We start from the raw sequence: 27,726 nt of genomic DNA on the forward strand, positions 1-27,726 counted from the left end.
CGGTGTGGGACCCCAGAAGAGGAGGTTCTGGGCTGCTGTGTGCAAAACTATTGAACAGAGCAGGAAAGTATTACATGTTAAAAAAAAAAACAAACAAAAAAAAAAAACGTGTTAGTCTTTACAGTCACTTTAACTTCTTGCCACCCATAGGATGTCCTCATTTTGCAGCGGGTATACTGGGATGATGTCTGTACCTACTAGCATCATCTCGGTATAAAATTTTTCAGCCGGCAATTCCGTTTGTAGCAGAAGTGATTAGAGCGGCTAAAAAGCCACTTGATCGCTTCTGCGGATGGCGGAAGGGAGGGCCCCTCAAGCCACCACCTTTCTTGGGCTCTACCGAGCGATGCCTGTACGGAACAGAGAGAGAGAGAGGAATTGACGTTGTTGTCTCCCCTGTCTGTCCCCGGAAACTGGGAGCAACGAGTATGTCGACACTTATGGTTCTGGCTCTTTATTTACCTGCCTGTTAGTGGTCAGGAAAGCAGCCGATCAGACCAATCTGTGTCTGATCGGCTGCATTTGAGGCCAGAGGAGAGATTTGGGGTTCGTCCCTTTTGATCGCAATAAAGTTAATAAAAGTTTTGTATAAAATAAATAATAAAAAATATTTAAAGCACCCCTGTGCTTACGCGCAAATGCGAACGTTACTCCCGCAAACATATGTAAACAGTGATTGCACCACACATGTGAGGAATTGTCGCGAACGTCGGACCCAGAGCAGTAATTCTAGCACCAGACCTGCTGTGTAACTCTAAACTGGCAACCTGTAAAGGCGTTTAAAGCGACGCCTATGAAGAATTTCAAGCACTGTAGTTTGCCGCCATTCCAGGGGCAGACACAATTTTAAAGTGTGACATGTTTGGTATCTATTTACTTGGCGTAACATCATCTTTCACATTCTACTAGAAATTGGGGTAAATATTGTGTTTGGTTTTTTTTTTGTTTTTTTTTTTAATTCTTTAAAGCGTATTTTTTCCCAAAGAAATTGTTTTTGAAAAAAGGCGGTGCAAATACCATGTGACACAAAAAATTGCAAAACCCATCATTTTATTTTATAGGGCCTCTGATTGATAGATATATATATATATCTATATATATAGATAGATAGATATCTATCTATATATATATCTATATATATAGATAGATATCTATCTATATATATATATATATATATATATATATATATATATATATATATATATATATATATATATATATATATATATATATATATATATCAAATTATATTATATTATATTCGTGGGTTTTAAGTAATTTTCTAGCAAAAAAAAGTAGATTTTTACATGTAGGAGCGAAGTGTCAGAATTGACCCGGCTACAAAGTGGTTAAATCATTCTCATTAGCTTCCACTCACCCAATGAATAAAATTCAAAGTACTAAAAAATTTACAAAGCCATCCAAACCTAGTCCCAAAATACCAACCAAGCCGCTCTCTTTGGTCCTCCCAAGATCTCCTGCTCTCTAGCTCCCTTGTCACCTCCTCCCATGCTCACCTCCAGGATTTCTCCAGAGCTTCTCCCATCCTTTGGAACTCCCTACCCCAATCTGTCCAACTGTCCCCTAATCTATCTTTAGATGATCCCTGAAAACCCTTCTCTTTAAAGAAGCCTATCCTGCTTCTAATTAACACACCGTTTTACTTCCTCCATCAGCTCATCCCTCACATATATGACCTTTTGTATCAATTGACCCTCCCATTTTAGTTTGTAAGCTCTAATGAACAGGGCCCTCTGATTCCTCTTGTACCAAATTGTAATGTAACGGTAATGTCTGCCTTTATTTTGTTAAGAACTGCGCAAACTGTTGGCGCTATATAAATCCTGAATAATAATAATAGCTACCACAGATGTTAAAAACTTTTGAGCACGTGGATCAAGGTTACATTGTGTGATGCAACACCAGTTCTACATTAATGCATACTTAAAAGACCTAAAGTGAAGTATACTGTAGATTAATAATCTTGTTCCTGTATCTGCCAGGTACCTTTTGTAAGATTTTTGTCATAGATGTGGTATGTTTGTGTTTCTTTTAAAGCGGATAGCTCCAAGAAGAAGTTTGAAGAGATCCAGAGAGCCAATCAGGCAATGGTAAGAAAGATTGTAGAAGACAATTATAGCTCGTCAGATGAAGATGATGATGGAGATGAAGATGCTGAAGGGAAACAGAACAAAATATTAGATTTAACCTTTACAACCTACACAAACCAAACAGGTAATTCTATTTCTTAGTCATAGTGTGGTAAGGTGGTAACTCCACTTTGTAAATGGTATGACACTAGTGATACTTGGGCAACACAAAAGCTATGATTGCTGTACATCATCAATCAATAACACTATATAAGAGTGAAATATTGTTTTCCTCAGTGTGATGTGTCACAACATAATTAGTTACAATTTCTGATTTGATAAGCTATGTTAGTAGTTTACATTAGTAGGTGGCAGTGTAAGTCAAGTTGTAACTCCTTTATAAAGCAGGATGTTAAAGGGGGGAGAGGGTAATCATTTAGGGCCCCTTTACATCTGTGTGGTTCCTTTTTGATGTGTTACCGTAAGTATGTTGACATGTGGTGTACTATTAATTCCTTAGCATTGTTTTACATAATTAGTCTGGTTGAAAAAAGACACAAGTCCATCTAGTTCAGCCAATAAAAGGGGAAACTTTTTTTTTTTTTGTTATACACTCCTATATACAAAACCCTCTACCCACAGTTGATTCAGAGGAAGACAACCCCAATAAAGCATGATCCAATTTACTCCAGCAGGGAAAAAAAAATCCTTTCTGACCCCCCCTCCCCCCCATTCCCCAGAGGCAATCAGATGATCCCTGGATCAACTTTACCTATAAATAATAGTATCCAGTTATATTATGTGTATCTAGGAAAGAATCCAGGCCTTTTCAAAAACAATATACTGAGCTGTACAGAACCAGCTCTTGAGGGAGTCTATTCCGCATTTTCCCAGCTCTTACTGTGAAGAAATGTTTCCATATATGGACCACTTATGTATTTACACATGTTGATCATTTCCCCCCTTAATCTCCTCTTCTCGAGAGAATAAATTCAGTTCCTCTAATTTTTCCTCATAGCTGAGCTCCTCCATGCCGCTTATCAGTTTGGTCACCCTTCTCTGCACTTTCTCCAGTTTCCTCATATCTTTTTTGTGAAATCATGCCCAAAACTGAACTGCATATTCCAGATGAGGTCTTACTAATGATTTGTACAGGGGCAAAATTATATTTTTCTCTCTCTTTCTCTCTGCAGTCCATGTACTCTCAATACAAGGAAGGATTTTGCTCGCTTTAGAAACCACAGCTTGGCATTGCATGCTGTTATTAAGTCTGTGATCTACCAGAACACCCAGATCCTTCTCCACCATTGATTCCCCCAATTGTACTCCCCCTAGTATGTATGATGCATGCATGATTTTAAGGTATAGTGGCACACCTGCAGGCTCATTCCTGAGCTGCGCTGCCTGCGTCTATAGACACGTCTCTAGGCTTGGCCCCACCCCCTGCTCCCTCATCGCAAGATTCTTTTGACAGCAGTGAGAGCCAATAGCTCCCACTACTCTCTGCAAAGCCCATGAGAGTGTCGAGAAGGGGAGAGAGCCACTGCAGATGGGAACAGGTCTGGATCAAGATTGGGCTCAGGTAAGTAGAAGGGGGTGAGGGGTCAATACACATATCTAAAAGTTTTTATCTTAATGCAGAGAATGCATTAAGGTAATAAGTAATTATGCTTTACAACCGCTTTTAAGTCTTCTAGAATCATTTTTAGATTTGTGTATGTGAAAGAGATATTTCATTGAATGTATTAATATAATAACTTCTTTTCACTGCTGAAACCAGACAGCAAATAGTTTACACTGTAAAGCTGGCCTTACTGTGGTACATTTTCATAGGTACATTCAATGATGCCCACATAGACCTGACAATATAATATAATTCGCATAGCAGGAGATTGTGACTGGCTCTCTATGGAGCCCGTTCACACCTCTCCGCAGTGGCTCCAGTGCGAATTGCACAGGAGCCCTGTGCATCTTTTGGTCCATTTCAGGTCTGAATTCAGCCCAAAATTCGGGCTGAAATTGCACCTGAAACAGTGAATAGGGATGCACCGGACCTCTGCTGTGAGCCAGAGCATGCTGCAGTGTGAACCCAGCCTTAATGTTCGATTTTGGAATTTTCTGAACGAAAAGCACATGCACCGTTCTCGTTGCTATGGTCAAAAACGTGTGGTGATTTGACCCCATTAATAAATAGAAAATCTAAAGAACTTTCCAAAAAAGAAAATTTTCAATCAAAATCCTACTAGCTTGTGGCCAAATTTACTATAATCTCTTTTGGATTCATGGCCAAAATATTCCTTACATCTGTCCTAGCGCTAAGAGAGAGATTAACTTTTCTATTTGAAGAGGCAAAAGAATTGTGTTTTTCACAATTCCTAAATAAACCAATTACTATTTTACAAATTACTATAAGAGCCACGGTTGTTAACATGTAACCAATGACTGGAATCCTTATTGCTATACTATATTGCATGTTCTACATGAGTGTAAGCCCCACCTGCAGACAGGCAGCTGCATGGGACTCATCGCAGTGCTGGAGGGATTCTGCTGGAGCAAGAACTAAGGTAAGTATTTCTCCTTATTCATCTATCCGTAGACATAACAAGCATTTAACCTTTGTAGTGCAGGGGCGGATTTTTTTTTTTCTTTCTTTCTTTCATATTCCTGGAGTTGGGCTTTAATGCTCTTAGGAATTGTTGTACTTTTGAAAAGGCTACACCAACCTCAGAGTTGTGAACTACAATAGCAAGCTCCCATATCCTTCTACATTGACAATATGGCCTTTTCTTAATGTACTACATTTACTAAAAGTAATGTTCTTTAAGCCAGATTAGCTTCAATGTAAAGGAATCGTATATCGCGTTGTAATTCAAACCCTTCCATATGCATTATGACTATAGAGGTTAAAGTTTCACTAAACCCACATAAAAAAAAAAAACTATCAATAAATGGTGTATTACATGCTGTTCATGCTCACTTAGTCACTATGAGACGTGTTTTCTGTATTCTTCAAAAAGCTGGTTGATCCTGCTGCTCTCTATCGCCCCCTTCAGTTCATAGCTCCAATGCAATTGGGGATTTTGCAGAGCAGTGTTGGCAGCTCTGCACATGCTCAGTTTCCAGTGAGTTTCTATTCTGAGCATTTCCTCCCTATCACATCCGAGCGGCTCATGTGACTATAGAGTCATACATGTGAGCGGTATACAGCGTTAAATGCCAGCCCACTCTCTCCCTCCTCCTCCCTACCCACTAATCAGCTAAACACAATGGGGGTGGGATATTACATGTAGATTCATGGAGGCTTCACCTCCCTGTTATTCTAAGATTGATTATAAAAAATGTACTCTCTATTCCAAAGGCGTTTTTTTTTTTTTTTTTTTAAACATGTAACTAGCAGCAGAGGACTAGAAGCTCCTCCTGCTTATGTTTCCTTTTAAGGTTGTTGGAACACTAATTGTCAGGTGAAAGGCAAACATCTACATGACATGTTTTAGACTGGCATACTGAAATGTTTTTGTTCCATGTGATTATTTTACCTTCACAGATGGCGATGTCAGTGAATTGGCGCGCACCAAACAATACATGAGTGAGGCTTTCCAGTCTGGAGCTGTGACTTGTTTGATATGCATCGCTTCGGTGAAGAGAAACCAAGCTGTAAGTGCCATGTTATTGTAGGAACCTATAGGTATTTCTGCAAAGGAAAAAATGATATTGCCTATGGCAACCAATTGGATGTTAGCCTCCCTTAACAGAAGATGGTAGCTGGTTATTATGGGCAGTACCTGCTTTTTCTAAATCTAACCCTATGCTATATCATAATGTTAGAAGTTTTTAGTTTTTTTTAAATATGAGCATTGCATTGAACACTTATGTTAAACTATCTGAATTTTAAGGTACGTTTTCTCCTTTCAGTTTAAAGTGATTGTAAAGCTTTGGTTTTTATTTTTTTTAAAATAACATGTCATACCTGCCCTGGGCATTTATTTTGCACAGAGCAGCCCTGATCGTCCTCTTCTAGGGTCCCTCGCCAGCGTTCTTCGCATTTTATTGAGACACACAGCCTGGCTTGTCCCTGCATCCTGCCCTCTGTGCACAGGTTTTGATTGACAGCAGCATTGGCTCCCACTGTTCTTAGCCAAGCCTGTGAGAGCCGGGAGAGGGGAGAAGCGCTGCTGCAGACGCTGGATCTAGATTGTGTTCTGGTGACTATTTAGTGGGGGCTGGGGGATGTTCTACCATTGAAAGTTTTTTTACTTTAATGTAGAGAATACATTAAGGTAAAAAAAAAAAAATTTACCCTTTACAACCACTTTAAAATGTTCTTTTGCTCTCCCAAAGTATAACTTCACCTTATTTAGGTTTTGAAAAATGTGTCTGTAAATATTATTATTAAAATATATATATTTTAATAAGTCATTAGGGTTTCGAAGCTGACGTTTGGTAACTTGAACCTATAGTTCCCTTCACATATTTTCTATGGGATTAAGGTCTGGAGACTGGCTAGGCCACTTTGGGACCGTAATGTGCTTCTTCTTGAGCCACTCCTTTGTTGCCTTGGCCGTGTGTTTTGTGTCAGTGTCATGCTGGAAGACCCATACGACCCATTTTTAATGCCCTGGCTGAGGGAAGGAGGTTCTTACCCAAGATTTGGCGGTACGTGGCCCCGTCCGTCGTCTCTTTTGATGTGGTGAAGTCATCCTTTCCCCTTAGCAGAAACACACCCCAAAGCATAAAGTTTCCACCTCCATGTTTGATGGTTGGGATGGTTTTCTTGGGGTCATAGGCAGCACTCCTCCTCCTCCAAACACGGCGAGTTGAGTTGATGCCAAAGAGCTTGATTTTGGTCTCTTCTGACCACAACACTTTCACCCAGTTCTCCTCCGAATCATTCAGATATTCACTAGCAAAATTCAGACAGACCTGTACGTATGCTTTCTTGAGCAGGGGGAACTTCACAGCGCAGTGTGTTACCAATTGTTTTCTTAGTGACTATGGCTGCCTTGAGATCATTGACAAGATTCTCCTGTGTAGTTCTGGGCTGATTCCTCACCATTCTTATGATCATTGGAACTTCACGAGGTGAGATCTTGCATGGAGCTCCAGACTGAGGGAGATTGACAGTTATTCTGTGTTTCTTCCATTTGCGAATAATCTCAACAACTGTTGTCACCCTCTCACCAAGCTGCTTGGCGATGGTCTTGTAGCCCATTCCAGCCTTGTATAGGTCCACAATCTTGTCCCTGACATCCTTGGACCACTCTTTGGTCTTGGCTATGGTAGAGAGATTGGAATCTGATTGATTGCTTCTGTGGACAGGTGTCTTCTTCTTTTTTTTTTTTTTTTTTTTATACAGGTAGCAAGCTGAGATTAGGAGCACTCCCTTTAAGAGAGTGCTCCTAATTTCAGCTTGTTACCTGTATAGAAGACACCTGGGAGACAGAAATCTTGCTGATGGGGGATCAAATACTTATTTAACTTATTAAAATGTAAATCAATTTATCACTTTTTTGAAATGTGTTTTTTTCTGGATATTTTTGTTCTGTTTCTCACGGTTAAAATTAACCTACCATTAAAATGATAAACTGATCATTTCTTTGTCAGTGGGCAAACGTACAAAATCAGCAGGGGATCAAAAAATTAGAATATCATCAAAAAGTAAATTTATTTCAGTAATTCAATTCAAAAAGTGAAACTCATATATTATATAGATTCATTACACACAAGACGTAAACCGACCATGGTAGCTTGGATCTGCTGCTATGCTACCATGGTCAGTTTACTTGTAGGAGAAGCGGCACAGGCAGGATCAGCCAGGTATATGAGAGCATCAACAGCCAGAAAAAATAAAGACATGAAAACCACATTTAAGGGCCGGTTCACACTGGTCCGACATGTGCTCCGACTATGAGAGCATCACATGTCAGAATGAATGGTTCCCTATGAAAGCCGTCTTAACTGGTCCGACTTGTGTCGGTCTGACTTTGAAAAAGGTTCCTGCACTACTTTGGTCTGACTTAGGCACGATTTCAGCCCATTGATGTGAATGTAAGTCGCATCAAAGTCGGATCATCATCTTAACTGATCTATCTTGTGGCATGCGACTTGTGCTCTGAGGATCTTGAAGGGGAACCCTGTGCCAAAAAACAAACAAAACAAAGGCGAGGGGTCCCCCCGATCCATACCCAACCCTTTGAGTCTGGCATGGATCTTGAGGGGGAACTCCACTCCAAAAAAATAAAATAATAATCAAAATGGGGTCCCCCTCAAAATTCATACCAGACCCTAAGAAAGGGGGCCCCCAGATCCCGCACCCCCCCCCCATGTGACTGCGTATGGGGTACTTAAGCCCCCTGCCCACAGACCCCCACAACCACCAGCCAGGGTTGTGGGGAAGAGGCCCTTGTCCCCATCAACATGGGGACAAGGTGCTTTGGGGTGGGGGAAGCAAGTCTTTCCTGACCTGTTAGGCTGCATGCTTGGATAAGGGTCTAGTGTGAATCTCGAGGGGGAACCCCACGCCATTTTTCATTTTTTTTGTAAATTTGGCGTGAGGTTTCATCCATACCAGAAGAAAAGGAACTGCTTTAATTGGTCAAAGAACAAGTCACAATCATATCAAAGTTGGATCCCGTTCAATGAAGTCGCATGGAAGTCAGACATGAAGTTGCAGGGCAAAGTCAGATCGGAAGTCGTGTGACTTCCACGTTGGATCAGTGTGAACATAGCCAAAGTGGCTTAAACAGACATTACAAGGTTGTTTTCATTTTAACCTTAATGAACGCTTTGACTTTCTAATATTTTAGTATTTTTTTTTGTTTTTTTTTTTTTTTTGTTTTTTTTTTCCCTTTCCAGACATTGTTATCTTTGCAGATTGTTAGCATTTTGCTAAACCTTTGTGTATCAGTACTGCGTGAACTTAGAAGAATAGTTCAGATCCCTGAAAGTTTGTCCTGAAAATTTAACTGTTAGGCTCCATTCGCACTTGTACAAATCCAAAATCGTGCGATTTTAGAGTGCAACTTTGGTGCAAGTTTGGGTGGGTGCAACTTGGATGCGACTTTGGCTTTGACCAATAATAATGGACAACTGCTGCACAACCATCGCATGTGTAACATTTAGTTGCGACTTTCACTTTTGTGGATTTACATTGCAGTCTATGGCACCCAGGTTCTACGAAAGTTGGACCAAAGTAGTGCATTGAAAAACCTGGGGTGCAACTTTAGTGTCCAAAGCCACATGACAAGTCGCATATGTGTGAATGGAGCTCTAGAACCCATTTACACTTGTGCGACTTGTCATGCACTTTGGACATCAGAGTCTCATTCCTTGTTTTCCAAAGATAACCATTCATATACAGTGGATATAAAAAGTCTACACACCCCTGTTAAAATGTCAGGTTTCTGTGATGTAAAAAAGAGACAAAGATAAATCATTTCAGAACTTTCTCCACCTTTTTCTATGACCTATATACTGTACAACACAATTGAAAAACAAACAAGTCTTTTGGGGGGGGGGGGATAAAAATATAAAACTAAAATAATGTGGTTGCATAAGTGTGCACACCCTCTTATAACTAGGGATGTAGCGATGTTTAGAATTAAACAATCACATTCGACCTCATACTAAATGGGAGTCAGTACACACCAGCCATCACTTAAAGTGCCTCTGATTAAGCCCAAATAAAATTCAGCTGTTCTGGTAGGTCTTTCCTGACATTTTCTTAGTTGCAGCCTACAGCAAAAGCCATGGTCCACAGAGCGCTGTCAAAACATCAGAGGGAACTTATTGTTAAAAAGGTATCAGTCAGGAGAAGGGTACTAAAGATTTTCCAAGGCTTTAGATATACCATGGAACACAGTGAAAACAGTCACCATCAAGTGGAGAAAATATGGCACGACAGTGACATTACCAAGAGCTTGGACATCCCTCCAAAATTGATGAAAAGACGAGAAGAAAACTGGTCGGGGGGCTGCCAAGAGGTCTACAGCAACATTAAAGGAGCTGCAGGAATATCTGGCAAGTACTGGTTGTGTGGTACATGTGACAACAATCTCCCGTATTTTTCATGTCTGGGCTATGGGGTAGGGAGTGGCAAGATGGAAGCCTTTTTCTTACGAAGAAAAACATCCAAGCCTGGCTAAATTTTGCAAAAACATCTAAAGTCTCCTAAAAGCATGTGAGAAAATGTGTTATGGTCTGATAAAACCAAGGTTGAACTTTTTTTGTCCATAATTCCAAAAGATATATGTTTGGTGCAAAAACAACACTGCACATCACCAAAAGAACACCATACCCACAGTGAAGCATGGTGGTGGCAGCATCATGCTTTGGGACTATTTTTCTTCAGCTGGAACAGGGGCCTTTTTCAAGGTAGAGGGAATTATGAACCGTTCCAAATACCAGCCAATATTGGCACATAACCTTCAGGCTTCTGCTAGAAAGCTGAAAGCTGCAACAAAGGAATGGTTTCACCAGAAAAAGATTCAAGTTTGGGATTGGCCCAACCAGAGCTGAATCTGATTGACCACTGTGGGGTGATCCGAAGATGGCTGTGCACAGGAGATGCCCTCGCAATCTGACAGATTTGGAGTGTTTTTGCAAAGAAGAGTGGGCAAATATTGCCAAGTCAGGATGTGCCATGTTGATAGACTCATACCCAAAAAGACTGAGTGCTGTAATAAAATCAAAAGGTGCTTCAACAAAGTATTAGTTTAGGGTGTGCACTAGAGCTGCACGATTAATCGTACATAGAATCGCATTTCGATTCACCCCCCCCCCCCGCGATCTACAGCCTGGATTACCTCGATTTTTTTTTTTTAATATAGCCTGGACCGGAGTTATCGGAGGAGAAGCTGTCGGAAACCAGCGTGGAACGCATATGGTGCTGATGGCTGACGTCAGTTGTCAGCAGAGCAGAGAGTGATGCGCCTGTACGTGGGCGGAACCACGCTGTCACTTAGTCGGAGAGCCGGGAAACACTGACTGCAGTGACTGCGCAGTGTGCACACAGTCTGCCTATGAGAAACTACTTTCAGCTGGTTCAATCGCCTTGCCATACTAGTACCAGGTACACTACAAACTTGATCTCATTCTTTAAAAGTACTTCTAATTCTAGTCATTCATTTACAGAACAATAGAATCATTATTGACCCAGCTTTCACTTCATGTCTGTGCATGGTTTGTTCTGCAGGTTTATAGCCATTTGAAGAGACTGGGCTACATTGTTACATGCGTTAACCCAAGGTAATGGTGCCATTTTAATTTAGTTTTTTCTCTGGGTAACAAAACGTCCACAAGGACAATTCTTGATCATACTGTTTTCCTCTCTCCCTGCAATTTTAAATAACTGTAGTCTATGCTGACTATATACATTGTAATTATCCAAGATAATCTGAGTACACATAATCTGGGCAAATAATAACACTTCCTGCACCATTATAAGGTTGCAGGAAAACATCAAAAGTTGCTTGTGCCACATTATCTAAGCAGATACTGTGATACACCTGTTTCAGGTCTATTTCAAAGTGAAATACAGTACTAGTACAGGTCTGCCCCTAATTAACCACTTCAGCCCTGGAAGATTTGGCTGCTCCATGACCAGGCCATTTTTTGCGATACAGCACTGCGTCGCTTTAACTGACAATTGTTCAGTTGTGCGACAGTTGTACCCAAACAAAATTGACGTCCTTTTTTTTCCCACAAATAGAACTTTCTTTTGGTGTTATTTGATCATCTCTGCGTTGTGTTTTTTTTTTTTTTTTATTATATATAGCGCAAAAAATAGAAAACAATTTTGAAAAAAAACACTATTTTGTACTTTTTGCTATAATAAATATCCCCAATTTTTTTTTTTTTAAAAAAGCTAAATTTTTTTCCTCAGTTTAGGCCGATATGTATTCTTCTACATATTTTTGGTAATAAAAATTGCAATAAGTGTATATTGATTGGTTTGCGCAAAAGTTATAGCGTCTACAAAATAGGGGAAAGAGTTATGGCATTTTTATTTTATTTTTTTTACTAGTAATGGCGTATGGCGGTGATCTGCGATTTTTATCGGGACTGCGACATTATGGCGCACAGATCGGACACTTTTGACACATTTTTGGGACCACTGGCATTCATACAGTGATCGGTACTATAAAATGCACTGATTACTGTGAGTGTGTGTGTATATCTCGCAGAGTAGGGGGCGATCAAGGGCAGGGGTTAACTGTGTTACCTAGTCCAGGTTTATTGTGTGACTTAAAGCGGGGTTCCACCCAAATTTTGAACAATATCTGTATGTATTCTCTTTCTTGCCTAGATGCTGACATGCCGTTTAAAAAAAATTTAAATCGCCGTAATTACCTTTTTATTTTTCTATTCTTCTTTGCACTTCCTGGTTGTCCCCCCGTGGGAGTAGGCATGTTTCTAGCCTCTCCCAGACTCCGCACAGTCTCCTGGGAGCTAGTCTCAGGCTTCCCAGGATGCCACTGAGCATGTGCGGGAACGAGCGGTGAATGCTGGGAGCACAGCATTCACCGCATCCAGGAAATAAATGCTTGTGGGCTTCAAATGCCCACAATGAAGATGGAAACCGCATGCAGTGAATAATATAAGTTATTCTTTCCGACGAAATCTGACACAGGCGGACATATAATACACAATATGTGAGTATGTAATGCTGAGAAGAAAAGTTTGTGAATGAACTAAAAAAAAAAAAAAAAAAAAAAAAAAAAAATGATAGATAGGTGGACCCCCGCTTTAAACAAAAAAAAACACTGTTTGATTCGTTGCCTTTTAAATGTCAGTGCATTAGCTGCATTTTGTTTTCTCTATAGGTACATACAACAACATGTGTCCAGTCCACCACACCCAGTTGAATATTAAGAGAAGGACAGCTGCAGCAGCACCTTAGCGATTGGAGAATATACACAGTCACACAGGACTCTAGCCCAGCTGGGGTCTCGTCTTCTGTATCAGCACAATCACTGTTGCCTGCCTGCAGTGCCTGGCGGTTGTTTTTGTTAGATTTTCTAATTGAAGTTCAGACAATTATATTTTCAAGGACACTTAGTCACAGGAGAGAACTGAGAAGCATACGTCTCGTCCGTTGACGATCGAGATAAAACGCAACAAAAACACTCCTTGACAAAGTCACATCGGTTATAGCGTGAGCCAGATGTGCTTATGTTAACTGCATCAGAACAGCAGAAGTTACAGTCGAGAAGTTAGAAACAAACTAAACAGTAGAATAATAAATGAGGCAGAGGCCGCAGAGGCAGAGCAATGTGCAAGTGAGTCTGATAAAAACCCAGATGTTTTTGTTCCAAAAAGAGGAGCTTATTCCAAAGTGTGGACTTATTTCGGATTCAAACCAGATGATGAAACTCAGCAAACCATCTACTGCAAGCAATGTTTAGCCATTGTTTGTGCACCAAAGGGTAACACCACCAATCTGTCTAATCACCTGAAACGTAATCGCATACAACAGTATGAGACGTTACAGAAAAACAAAACCGCTCAATCACAAAGTACCTGCAACCAGACAAAACAAACGTCAATTAAAGTAACATTATTTAATGCAACACCATACCCAACAACCTCTCTTAGGCGCAAAGAAATAACAGAAGCAATCACATTTCACCTGGCTAAAGACATGGCTCCGGTGACCACTGTTGAAAAAGAGGGCTTTAACCACTTGCCGACCGCCTAACGCAGATATACTGCGGCAGAATGGCATGGGCAGGCAGAATCGCGTACCTGTACGTGATCTGCCTCCCGCGGGCGGGGGGTCCGATCGGACCCCCCCCCCCCCCGTGCCAGCGGCGGTCAGCATTTCACTGTGAGCGTTGGGAGGCGAGGGGGAGACCATCCGATCGTGGCCCCCCCCTCGCGATCGCTCCCAGCCAATCGAAATCCTCCCCTGCCTGTGTGTAGTTTCACACAGGCAGAGGATGTGATGTCATCTCTCCTCGGCTTGGCAGTTTCCGTTCCAGCGCCGAGGAGAGAAGACATGTAAGTGCACAAAACACAAACACACACAGTAGAACATGCCAGGCACATACCACACCCCCCCCCCTGTCGCAAACTGACACCAAGCAGTATTTTTTTCTGATTACTGATTGGTGTCAGTTTGTGACAGTTACAGTGTTAGGGCAGTGAGTGGTAGCCCCCTTTAGGTCTAGGGTACCCCCTAACCCCCCCTAATAAAGTTTTAACCCCTTGATCACCCCCTGTCACCAGTGTCACTAAGCGATCATTTTTCTGATCGCTGTATTAGTCTCGCTGGTGACGCTAGTTAGGGAGGTAAATATTTAGGTTCGCCGTCAGCGTTTTATAGCGTCAGGGACCCCCATATACTATCTAATAAATGTTTTAACCCCTTGATTGCCCCCTAGTTAACCCTTTCACCACTGATCACCGTATAACTGTTACGGGTGACGCTGGTTAGTTCGTTTATTTTTTATAGTGTCAGGGCACCCGCCGTTTATTACCGAATAAAGGTTTAGCCCCCTGATCGCCCGGCGGTGATATGCGTCGCCCCAGGCAGCGTCAGATTAGCGCCAGTACCGCTAACACCCACGCACGCAGCATACGCCTCCCTTAGTGGTATAGTATCTGTACGGATCAATATCTGATCCGATCAGATCTATACTAGCGTCCCCAGCAGTTTAGGGTTCCCAAAAACGCAGTGTTAGCGGGATCAGCCCAGATACCTGCTAGCACCTGCGTTTTTCCCCTCCGCCCGGCCCAGCCCAGCCCACCCAAGTGCAGTATCGATCGATCACTGTCACTTACAAAACACTAAACAAATAACTGCAGCGTTCGCAGAGTCAGGCCTGATCCCTGCGATCGCCAACAGTTTTCTTGGTAGCGTTTTGTTGAACTGGCAAGCACCAGCCCCAGGCAGCGTCAGGTTAGCGCCAGTACCGCTAACACCCACGCACGCACCGTACACCTCCCTTAGTGGTATAGTATCTGAACGGATCAATATCTGATCCGATCAGATCTATACTAGCGTCCCCAGCAGTTTAGGGTTCCCAAACACGCAGTGTTAGCGGGATCAGCCCAGATACCTGTTAGCACCTGCGTTTTGCCCCTCCGCCCGGCCCAGCCCACCCAAGTGCAGTATCAATCGATCACTGTCACTTACAAAACACTAAACACATAACTGCAGCGTTCGCAGAGTCAGGCCTGATCCCTGCGATCGCTAACAGTTTTTTTGGTAGCGTTTTGGTGAACTGGCAAGCACCAGCCCCAGGCAGCGTCAGGTTAGCGCCAGTACCGCTAACACCCACGCACGCACCGTACACCTCCCTTAGTGGTTTAGTATCTGATCGGATCAATATCTGATCTGATCAGATCTATACTAGCGTCCCCAGCAGTTTAGGGTTCCCACAAACGCAGTGTTAGCAGGATCAGCCCAGATACCTGCTAGCACCTGCGTTTTGCCCCTCCGCCCGGCCCAGCCCAGCCCACCCAAGTGCAGTATCGATCGATCACGGTCACTTACAAAACACTAAACGCATAACTGCAGCGTTCGCAGAGTCAGGCCTGATCCCTGCGATCGCTAACAGTTTTTTTGTAGCGTTTTGGTGAACTGGCAAGCACCAGCGGCCTAGTACACCCCGGTCGTAGTCAAACCCGCACTGCAGTAACACGTGGTGACGTGGCGAGTCCCATAAGTGCAGTTCAAGCTGGTGAGGTGGCAAGCACAAGTAGTATCCCGCTGCCACCAAAAAGACAAACACAGGCCCGTCGTGCCCATAATGCCCTTCCTGCTGCATTCGCCAATCCTAATTGGGAACCCACTACTTCTGCAGCGCCCGTACTTCCCCCATTCACATCCCCAACCAAATGCAGTCGGCTGCATGAGAGGCATTTTCTTTATGTCCTCCCGAGTACCCCTACCCAGCGAACCCCCCCAAAAAAGATGTCATGTCTGCAGCAAGCGCGGATATAGGCGTGACACCCGCTATTATTGTCCCTCCTGTCCTGACAATCCTGGTCTTTGCATTGGTGAATGTTTTGAACGCTACCATTCACTAGTTGAGTATTAGCGTAGGGTACAGCATTGCACAGACTAGGCACACTTTCACAGGGTCTCCCAAGATGCCATCGCATTTTGAGAGACCCGAACCTGGAACCGGTTACAGTTATAAAAGTTAGTTACAAAAAAAAGTGTAAAAAAAAAAAAAAAAAAAAAACACATGCAAAAATATAAAATAAAAAAAAATAGTTGTCGTTTTATTGTTCTCTCTCTCTCTATTCTCTCTATTGTTCTGCTCTTTTTTACTGTATTCTATTCTGCAATGTTTTATTGTTATTATGTTTTATCATGTTTGCTTTTCAGGTATGCAATTTTTTATACTTTACCGTTTACTGTGCTTTATTGTTAACCATTTTTTTGTCTTCAGGTACGCCATTCACGACTTTGAGTGGTTATACCAGAATGATGCCTGCAGGTTTAGGTATCATCTTGGTATCATTCTTTTCAGCCAGCGGTCGGCTTTCATGTAAAAGCAATCCTAGCGGCTAATTAGCCTCTAGACTGCTTTTACAAGCAGTGGGAGGGAATCCCCCCCCCCCCAACGTCTTCAGTGTTTTTCTCTGGCTCTCCTGTCTCAACAGGGAACCTGAGAATGCAGCCGGTGATTCAGCCAGCTGACCATAGAGCTGATCAGAGACCAGAGAGGCTCCAATCATCTCTATGGCCTAAGAAACCGGAAGCTACGAGCATTTTATGACTTAGATTTCGCCAGATGTAAACAGCGCCATTGGGAAATTGGGAAAGCATTTTATCACACCGATCTTGGTGTGGTCAGATGCTTTGAGGGCAGAGGAGAAATCTAGGGTCTAATAGACCCCAATTTTTTCAAAAAAGAGTACCTGTCACTACCTATTGCTATGATAGGGGATATTTACATTCCCTGAGATAACAATAAAAATGATTTAAAAAAAAAAAAAATGAAAGGAACAGTTTAAAAATAAGATAAAAAAAATAATAATAATAAAGAAAAAAAAAAAAAAGCACCCCTGTCCCCCCTGCTCTCACGCTAAGGCGAACGCAAGCGTTGGTCTGGCGTCAAATGTAAACAGCAATTGCACCATGCATGTGAGGTATCACCGCGAACGTCAGATCGAGGGCAGTAATTTTAGCAGTAGACCTCCTCTGTAAATCTAAAGTGGTAACCTGTAAAGGCTTTTAAAGGCTTTTAAAAATGTATTTAGTTTGTCGCCACTGCACGTTTGTGCGCAATTTTAAAGCATGTCATGTTTGGTATCCATGTACTCGGCCTAAGATCATCTTTTTTATTTCATCAAACATTTGGGCAATATAGTGTGTTTTAGTGCATTAAAATTTAAAAAAGTGTGTTTTTTCCCCAAAAAATGCGTTTGAAAAATCGCTGCGCAAATACTGTGTGAAAAAAAAAAATGAAACACCCACCATTTTAATCTGTAGGGCATTTGCTTTAAAAAAATATATAATGTTTGGGGGTTCAAAGTAATTTTCTTGCAAAAAAAATTTTTTTTTTATGTAATCAAAAAGTGTCAGAAAGGGCTTTGTCTTCAAGTGGTTAGAAGAGTGGGTGATGTGTGACATAAGCTTCTAAATGTTGTGCATAAAATGCCAGGACAGTTCAAAACCCCCCCAAATGACCCCATTTTGGAAAGTAGACACCCCAAGCTATTTGCTGAGAGGCATGTCGAGTCCATGGAATATTTTATATTTTGACACAAGTTGCGGGAAAGTGACACATTTTTTTTTTTTTTTTTTTTTTGCACAAAGTTGTCACTAAATGATATATTGCTCACACAGGCCATGGGCATATGTGGAATTGCACCCCAAAATACATTTAGCTGCTTCTCCTGAGTATGGGGATACCACATGTGTGAGACTTTTTGGGAGCCTAGCCGCGTACGGGGCCCCGAAAACCAATCCTTGCCTTCAGGATTTCTAAGGGTGTAAATTTTTGATTTTACTCTTCACTGCCTATCACAGTTTCGGAGGCCATGGAATGCCCAGGTGGCACAAACCCCCCCCAAATGACCCCATTTTGGAAAGTAGACACCCCAAGCTATTTGATGAGAGGTATAGTGAGTATTTTGCAGACCTCACTTTTTGTCACAAAGTTTTGAAAATTGAAAAAAGAAAAAAAAATTTTTTTTTCTCGTCTTTCTTTATTTTCAAAAACAAATGAGAGCTGCAAAATACTCACCATGCCTCTCAGCAAATAGCTTGGGGTGTCTACTTTCCAAAATGGGGTCATTTGGGGGGGGTTTGTGCCACCTGGGCATTCCATGGCCTCCGAAACTGTGATAGGCAGTGAAGAGTAAAATCAAAAATTTACACCCTTAGAAATCCTGAAGGCAAGGATTGGTTTTCGGGGCCCCGTACGCGGCTAGGCTCCCAAAAAGTCTCACACATGTGGTATCCCCATACTCAGGAGAAGCAGCTAAATGTATTTTGGGGTGCAATTCCACATATGCCCATGGCCTGTGTGAGCAATATATCATTTAGTAACAACTTTGTGCAAAAAAAAAAAAAAAAAAAAAATGTGTCACTTTCCCGCAACTTGTGTCAAAATATAAAACATTCCATGGACTCAACATGCCTCAAAGCAAATAGCTTGGGGTGTCTACTTTCCAAAATGGGGTCATTTGGGGGGTTTTTATGCCATCTGGGCATTTTATGGCCTTCAAAACTGTGATAGGTAGTGAGGAGTAAAATCAAAAATGTACGCCCTTAGAAATCCTGAAGGCAGTGATTGGTTTTCGGGGCCCCGTACGCGTCTAGGCTCCCAAAAAGTCCCACACATGTGGTATCCCCATACTCAGGAGAAGCAGCTAAATGTATTTTGGGGTGCAATTCCACATATGCCCATGGTCTGTGTGAGCAATATATCATTTAGTGACAACTTTTGTGTAATTTTTTTTTTTTTTTGTCATTATTCAATCACTTGGGACAAAAAAAATGAATATTCAATGGGCTCAACATGCCTCTCAGCAATTTCCTTGGGGTGTCTACTTTCCAAAATGGGGTCATTTGTGGGGGTTTTGTACTGCCCTGCCATTTTAGCACCTCAAGAAACTACATAGGCAGTCATAAATTAAAGGCTGTGTAAATTCCAGAAAATGTACCCTAGTTTGTAGGCGCTATAACTTTTGCGCAAACCAATAAATATACACTTATTGACATTTTTTTTACCAAAGACATGTGGCCGAATACATTTTGGCCTAAATGTATGACTAAAATTGAGTTTATTGGATTTTTTTTAGAACAAAAAGTAGAAAATATCATTTTTTTCAAAATTTTCGGTCTTTTTCCGTGTATAGCGCAAAAAATAAAAACCGCAGAGGTGATCAAATACCATCAAAAGAAAGCTCTATTTGTGGGAAGAAAAGGACGCAAATTTCGTTTGGGTACAGCATTGCATGACCGCGCAATTAGCAGTTAAAGCGACGCAGTGCCGAATTGTAAAAAGTGCTCTGGTCAGGAAGGGGGTAAAACCTTCCGGGGCTGAAGTGGTTAAAAAACTCATTCAAACCCTTGATAAGCGCTATCAAGTGCCCTCTCGTAATTATTTTTCACATGTTGCAATCTCTGCTCTGTATGTCAAATGTCATGAAACAGAATTGCGAGATGTACTTAATTTTGCAGCAACTTCAGATTTATGGTCCGGCAGAGCAATGGAACCATACATGAGATTAATGATGATTTTCAGATGAACAGTCAGTGCCTACAAACTGTTTTTTTCCCTGAGGACCACACTGGCGAAGCTTTGGCACAGGGATTAAAGGATGCTCTCATAAACTGGAAATTGGAGGAGAAAAATCTTGTGTGCATCACTACAGACAACGGAAGCAACATTGTAAAGGCCATATCCATAAATCACTGGACACGACTGCAGTGTTTTGGCTATAGGCTTCATCTCGCAATAGAGAATGCAATGAAGGAACCACGAATTGAGCGTGCTATGGGTTTGTGCAAAAAGCTCGTCGGGTGTTTCAGCTACAGTTGGAGGAGGAAGAGGAAGCTTTCTGAGGCACAAAAACAACTCTGTTTACCAGACCACAAGCTCAAGACAGAGTGCCCAACAAGGTGGGGATCTAGGCAGGCTATGGTGAGGAGGATACTTGAGCAGCAAGCTGCCATTACCCATGTCCTCTCTTCTGACCGCAAGGCTACGCACCTCTTGCCAACATGGCAAGACCTAGAGGTCTTGGAGGCTGTGGACAAGACTCTCACCCCACTGGCAGACTTCACAGATGCTCTTTCAGGAGAGCAGTATGTCAGTGTCTCTTCACCTATTTCAGTCTTCTGTTTTGGCTGTTAAGGAAGAGGACTCTGATCTTATTTGCACAATGAAATCAAAGATCATGGGGTATCTGGTGGAAAAATATCAGGACCAAAAAACACAAGACCTTCTCGATCCCAGGTTTAAGATGACTTACGTCAATGAGGATAAAAAAACTGCTGTCCAGAACAGACTAAAAGATGAGATGTCAAAGCTGACAGTTAAGGAAAGCCCCCCTACAATTTCCTAGTAGTAGTAGTGGTCCTGCAAAGAAGACTCGAAAGACCTTAGGTAGCTTTTTCAAAGCAGCACAAAGTGAAGGGGCACCAGATCCAGCCTCAGGCTCACAGCAACAACAATCCGAAAGCTTGTCCTTGGAGCTACACTCTTATCTGTTCTTAGGCAACAGTGAAGATGATCCATTAGGCTGGTGGAAAGCTCACAAGGAGCAGTATCCGAGATGGTCTGCACTGGCCAGAAAATACCTTTGCATTCCTGCAACAAGTTCCCCTTCTGAAAGGGTTTTTAGCACAGGGGGCAACATTGTCACTTGTCGCTGTTCTGCACTGAAGCCACAAAATGTGGATAGGCTTGTGTTTCTAGCTAAGAATCTTTAAGTTTAAATCTGTTTATCTACTGACATGATACCTGAATGTTTTTTTAATGTAATTTATTTATTTCACATTACGTTGTTTTTCATTACACTTCTTTAAATTCATTTGAAGCAAGAGTATTATGGCTATTTATTGCCATTTGGTTTGATAACCTAATGTTCAGAAGTTGTAAATCTTTAAAATAAAATATTTTTTTGAGAATCATGAGAGAATTGTGATCTTTATTCCAAGCAAAAGAATTGTGATTCTCATTTTTCCCAGAATCGTGCAGCTCTAGTGTGCACACTTATGCAACCATATTTTATTTTATTTTTACTTCCCTCCACCTAAAAGATTTCAGTTGTTTTTCGACTGAGTTGTACAGTTTATAGGTCACAAGGTGGAAAAGGTTCTGAAATGATTTATCTTGGTCTCCATTTTTTACATGACAGAAATCTGTCATTTTAACAGGGGTGTGTAGACTTTTTATATCCACTGTATGTGCGACTTAAAGTAGTTCATGCACTAGTTTGGTCCAACTTTCATGCAACTTAAGGGCCATAGACTATAATGTTAACCCTCAAAAGTTGCATGAAAGTTGCACCTGAATGTTTTGCATGCAACAGTGGGTCCGACTTTGTAGAGGGACAAGTCACCCATCCAAAGTTGCACAAGTGTGAATGGAGAAAATAAAAGTATCACAAACAAAACATTGATCTCTAACTTGCTGCAGAAATGTTTGAATAATGAACATCATTTAGTGCTACCCTTATAAATAATCCAGAACCTTACAGCCAACTTTGTGCTTTGTATGTTTTGTTTACTATTGATCTGTCATCCTGTACTCATGTATTTACTGGAACAGTGTGTCCATGTAAGATCAGGAATTCTAATTATGAATGGCTCACTTGTAGGTCTGGAGCTGCTGTGCCTGTTATTGCATATTTCACATGCCGTGCATCCAGAAGTGGGCCAAGGACAGCATATTCCTTGTATCTTCACTCACAGATGATGACTTTGAAAAGAAAGATTACCCTTGGCCGTGGTATGTAAAATTTCAGAAATCAGATAATTTCTTCAATTTATGGATTTACTTTTTTCTTGTATAAAATATATATCCGTGATTTAGTGCCCAAGCACAAGGTTAGGCATACCTAGATATAATAGAAAAGGGCACCTTGCCCATACAAGCTTACAATAAGAAAAAATACCGAAACAAAAAAATGGGCAGACTCGATGGACTACTCAGTCTTTTTTTCTGCTGTCACTTTTCTATGTTTCTAAGTTGTTGGAACAGGGAAAAAGAGAAATTAATGAGACTGTATATACAGTAACAGGATGGATATAAATATAGGCTACTGTTTTGACTGTTTTCTTATAAATTGCTGTTTGCAACATTAAGTTAAATCTGTATTGAGAAAAAAACTGCAGGCTGTCATTACTAATCGCCTTCCGAAAATGCAAGATTCCCAGCTATTGCTGGCTCCAGTACTCCAGTACTAATGCCCCGTACGCACGGTTGGATTTTCCGACAGAAAATGTTTGATGGGAGTTTTTTGTTGGAAATTCCGACCGTGTGTGGGCTCCATCGGACATTTTCCATCGGAATTTACGTCACACAAAATTTGAGAGCTGGTTCTCCAATTTTCCGACAACAAAATCCGTTGTCGTAAATTCCGATCGTGTGTACACAATTCACACAAAGTTCCACGCATGCTCGGAATCAAGCAGAAGAGCCGCACTGGCTATTGAACTTCATTTTTTTCGGCTCGTCGTACGTGTTGTACGTCACCACGTTCTTGACGTTCGGAATTTCCGACAACATTTGTGTGACCGTGTGTATGCAAGACAAGTTTGAGCCAACATCCATGGATTTTGTTGTCGGAATGTCCGATCGTGTGTACGGGGCATTAGACCTGGATCTGGAACAAGCATTGAGTGAGATCAAAACTCCAGATTTGCAAGTCAGGGGCTCTCAAAATACTGGGTTTGGACGAAATTCAGTAGGGTGCTGGAAACTGGTGAACATATTGAGGCTTTGCCTTTTTATATTTTGTGCTGCACCACACGGTAAATAAGGGGTTCCCAAGTAAAGAGATACTTGGATAACAACAGCAGTGTTTCTGGATCTGGTTACATAACCAAACGTTGGATGGCACAGTGACTTAACTGGGAGATAAGAATTGCAGAGCAGTAACCTCTGCGACTTGACATCTGGTTCCAGTCTAAAGGGGCAACAATTTACCAGTTTTAACCTTAAGCAGAGTTCCGCTCCCCCTTCTCCAAAAATTTAAAGTTGGCAAGTACAAATAATGTAGCTGCTGACTTTTACTATTAGAGCACTTTCCTGTCCAGGCATCCAGCGGTGTCCTCACCCGAGCCGATTCTTGAATCGGGTCTCAGGTGCTCGTGCCGTCATCTCGGCTAAGGGAAACCAGCAGTGAAGCCCTGCGGCTTCACTGCTGGTTTCCTACTGTGCATGCACGAATCGCTGAACTTTCGGATCACTTCGGCACGGCAAACTCAGCTGGAAGTGTGAGCTGGTACCCGTCAAAACCAGGTACCTGCTCCCCCATCCCCCCCCACCTCCAAAATGTGCCAAATGTGGCGTGGGGGGGGGGGGGGGCGGTAGACAAGCGAAGCTTCACCTTTTGGGTGGAGCTCTGCTTTAAGAAAAAGCTTGCGCATTATTAACATTCACTGGTAAACCCAGCAGTCATTGCTGTTTGCTGAATGAATCTTGGATGCTACAAGTAACTGTCCACACATTTGAATCTATTGTGGATGCAGTAAGGCACTGTGCCAGAGACTAGGATCAGAGCTGCACACATTGTCTAATGCACATTAGTTAAAAACTTAATGTCCTGTCTTTGTAATACTGCTTTTTTCTTTTTTGTCTTTTAGCCCAAAGTGTCGATATGAATACAAGCGATCCCAGACACCTGCCAGATATAACTGTTATTGTGGTAAAGTAGAAGACCCACCACTGGACCCATGGCTTGTACCTCATTCTTGTGGCCAAGTTTGTGAAACCGAATTTAAGCCATCTTGTGGTCACAAATGCTTGCTCTTGTGCCATCCAGGTAATCCGAGAAATGAACCATATAGTATTTATCTTTGATCCTTTAAAGAAATTCTGAGTGATTCTGAAATTAACTGATTCTCAAGCCTGTAGAGATCCACAATGCTAGTTTTTGTCAGGAGCAGCCACCATATGATTTAAAAGCAAGTCATAGTCAGCCTGTTGGCGCTGCTTTACCCCAAATTACACATACAAAGGATACTATTTTAAATTCTCTGATGATGTGAATATAGTGCTGTCATATGTAAGAAGTCACTTCCACTTGTGCACTGGGATACTGCTGGCGATTCAGGTCATTGAGTTATTTCAGATTGCTATTAAACCTGTCCATGCCTCTGCAGCTAGGAATAGGCTCCTGCAACTGTTTGATTGTAGCATATACCAGTTTAGATGCAACACAAGTGGAGAGTGATTTGACATTTACATATAATCGCAGTTTTAGAGAGTTTGGAATAGTTTCCTTTGTATGAATTACTAGGGGTAATGGAGCCTTCTGATGTGTGACTGACACAGTAAACAAAGGAGTTTCCTGCAGTACACAGGAGCCCCACATTTTTTGAATGCCTCTGTTGTGAGTGCTCCTATAATCTGGCAATCTGGCTGACATGCCCCCTTGACCTGCATGACTTGTCACTGTCAATCCAAGCTCATTAAATAATTGTCTCCTTGAAAGCAGTGTTAGCGAACAGCGATTAGGGGAAAAGAAGCGCATGTTTAATCACACTAGCTCAGCATCCAGACTACCTAGAAAACAAGTGCTACATGCACTTTGTACCCTGGTTGACAGGGTGGGCTGAAGCCTATTTCAAAAAGGTATCTGGCTTTAAATTACCTTATGAACACACACATGTTTTTTTTTTTTTCTGTATCAGTTGTAATCTGGGTAGGTATAAATATTCATGAGAACACAGGTAGCCCCCCCTTTTTTTTTTTTTTTTTAAGATTTATACATTTTTTTCTTATACAAACAATGAAAATTATACATACAGTGTCAGTTGGCTGATATGTCCTTACAATCTGTAGCCAATAAGCATGAGCTCCGGCGTGTTCACATGCTGCACATGCCGAGCCCGCCAGGAAGTCAGCACGGCGCAGCGCTAATCACAGGCAGTGAGACATTTCCCGATGTGCGGCTGCAGAGATCGGGAAATGTCTCACTGCCTGTGATTAGCGCTGCGCCATGCCGACTTCCTGCCGGAGCTCATCCTTAGTAGCCAATATGGAAACACGATATCTGTGTTGGTCAATTTACACAATTAACCACTTAAGGACCAAGCCTCTTTCTGAGATTTGTCATTTACAAGTTAAAAACAGTTTTTTTTGCTAGAAAATTACTGAAAACCCCCAAACATTATACATTTTTTTTCTAACACCCTAGAGAAAAAAATGTTGCAATACTTTCTATCACACCGTATTTGCGCAGCGGTCTTACAAGCGCACTTTTTTTGGAAAAAATAAGACAACAGTAAAGTTAGCCTGATTTTTTTTTTTTTTTTTAATAATGTGAAAGATAATGTTACGCCAAATAAATTGATACCCAACATGTCATGCTTCAAAATTGCGCCCGCTTGTGGAATGGCGACAAACTTTTACCCTTAAAAATCTCCATAGGCGACGTTTAAAAAATTCTACAGGTTGCATTTTTAAAGTTACAGAGGAGGTCTAGGGCTAGAATTATTGCTCTCGCTCTACCGATTGCGGCGATACCACACAAGTGTGGTTTGAACACCGTCTTCATATGCGGGCGCTAGTCACGTATGCATTCTGCACACAAGCTCGTCGGGACGGGGCGCGTTTTAACATTTATTTTTTTTTTTTTACCTTTTTTACATTTGTACACTGTTTTTTTTTTTTAAAAAAAATTCACTTTTATTCCTATTACAAGGAATGTAAACATCCCTTGTAATAGAAAAAAGCATGACAGGACCTTAAAAAGACCTCAGATCTCATATTTACATTAAAATGCAATAAAAAAAAAAAATGGTCCTTTAAGAGCTATGGGCGGATGGGGGCCATCTTCCCCTCACTTGTCTCCATACCCAGGCAGGGGACAGATGCGATCGCCTCCGGCGCTGCTGACGACTCCGGTAAGCGGCGAAGGGCACCGGATGGCGGCAGGAGGGGGGGGCCTCTCCCGCCACTGATAAGTGATCTTGTGGCGAATCCTCCGCAGAGACCACTTTTATCTTAAACTGGACCGCCTGCTGAAGACGAGGATACCGGGGTTATGGCAACTAGCTGCTGCCATAACAACGATATCCTCCTTCAAAGTACCGATGTATAACGACAGTGGGCGGTCCAGAAGTGGTTAACATAGAATAATAAACAACCATACCATATGTTGGACAACATTCCACCAACTTGATACAGACCTCTTGGGGCTCAGCTGAGGGGAGAACCAGGTTTTCATATTTATTGTGTGCGTATAGGCCATCCTGTCAGAATAGTCGACTAAGATGGAGCCAATTATAGAGGAAATAAAAGCCATGCCAGAGAAAGAGAGGTAAAAACGAGGAAATCCATTTATCGGCTCTGGGCATGCACACTTTTATATTTTTGTCTAGAATCAAGAAAAAAAAAAAATACCATTCAAAGCAGTTGCCTGATGTTGTTTAGTCCAATAACTTTTACCGTAGCGTATGTGTGTGTGTGTGTGTGTGTGTGTGTGTATATACAGTTGTGCTCATAAATTTACATACCCTGGCAGAATTTATGGTTTCTTGGCCATTTTTCAGAGAATATGAATGATAACACAAAAACTTTTCTTTCACTCATGGTTAGTGTTTGGCTGAAGCCATTTATTATCAATCAACTGTGTTTACTCTTTTTAAATCGTAATGGCAACAGAAACTACCCAAATGAGGCTCTTTATCTTCTCAGATTGTAAAGCTGCCCATTCCTCTTGATAAAAAGCCTCCAGTTTCTGTAAATTCCTGAGCTGTCTTGAATGAACTGCACGTTTGAGATCTCCCCAGAGTGGCTCAATGATATTGAGGTCAGGAGGCTGAGGTGGCCACTCTAGAACCTTCACTTTATTCTACTGTAGCCAGTGACAGGTCGACTTGGCCTTGTGTTTTGGATCATTGTCATGTTGGAATGTCCAAGTACGTCCCATGCGCAGCTTCCTGACTGATGAATGCAAATGTTCCTCCAGTATTTTTTGATAACATTCTGCATTCATCTTGCCAACAATTTTGATTTCTGTGCCTGCCTGTGCCTTTGTAGCTCACACATCCCCAAAACATCAGCGATCCACCTCCATACCTTTCATCAAAGGCCTTGTTGACTCCTCTCCAAATATAGCGTTTATGGTTGTGGCCAAAAAGCTAAATTTGGGTCTTATCACTCCAAATAACTTTGTGCCAGAATGTTTGAGGCTTGTCTCTGTGCTGTTTGGCATATTGTAAGCGGGATACTTTGTGGCATTTTCGTAGTAATGGCTTTCTTCTGGCCACTCGACCATGCAGCCCATCTTTCTTCAAGTGCCTCCTTATTGTGCATCTTGAAACAGCCACACCACATGTTTTCAGAGAGTCCTGTATTTCACCTGAAGTTATTTGTGGGTTTTTCTTTGCATCCCAAACAATTTTCCTGGCAGTTGTGGCTGAAATTTTAATTGGTCTACCTGACCATGGTTTGGTTTCAACAGAACTCCTCATTTCCCACTTCTTGATTAGAGT

The 27,726-nt window shown here is 41.7% G+C and overlaps 1 protein-coding gene across 2 annotated transcripts in view; it reads left to right on the top strand.

The window, feature by feature from the left end:
• Window positions 1-27,726, top strand: part of NFXL1 (nuclear transcription factor, X-box binding like 1) — a 154,972-nt gene that overhangs the window by 12,965 nt on the left and 114,281 nt on the right. For both annotated transcript variants that reach the window (XM_073608484.1, XM_073608483.1), the window contains exons 3-6: window positions 2,059-2,235; window positions 5,635-5,744; window positions 21,879-22,009; window positions 23,869-24,047. In XM_073608484.1, the coding sequence (XP_073464585.1) occupies window positions 2,059-2,235; window positions 5,635-5,744; window positions 21,879-22,009; window positions 23,869-24,047 (597 nt within the window). The remainder of the gene's footprint in view (window positions 1-2,058; window positions 2,236-5,634; window positions 5,745-21,878; window positions 22,010-23,868; window positions 24,048-27,726) is intronic.

This window comes from Aquarana catesbeiana, linkage group LG01 (assembly GCF_042186555.1).
Source record: "Aquarana catesbeiana isolate 2022-GZ linkage group LG01, ASM4218655v1, whole genome shotgun sequence".
Taxonomy (NCBI): domain Eukaryota; kingdom Metazoa; phylum Chordata; class Amphibia; order Anura; family Ranidae; genus Aquarana; species Aquarana catesbeiana.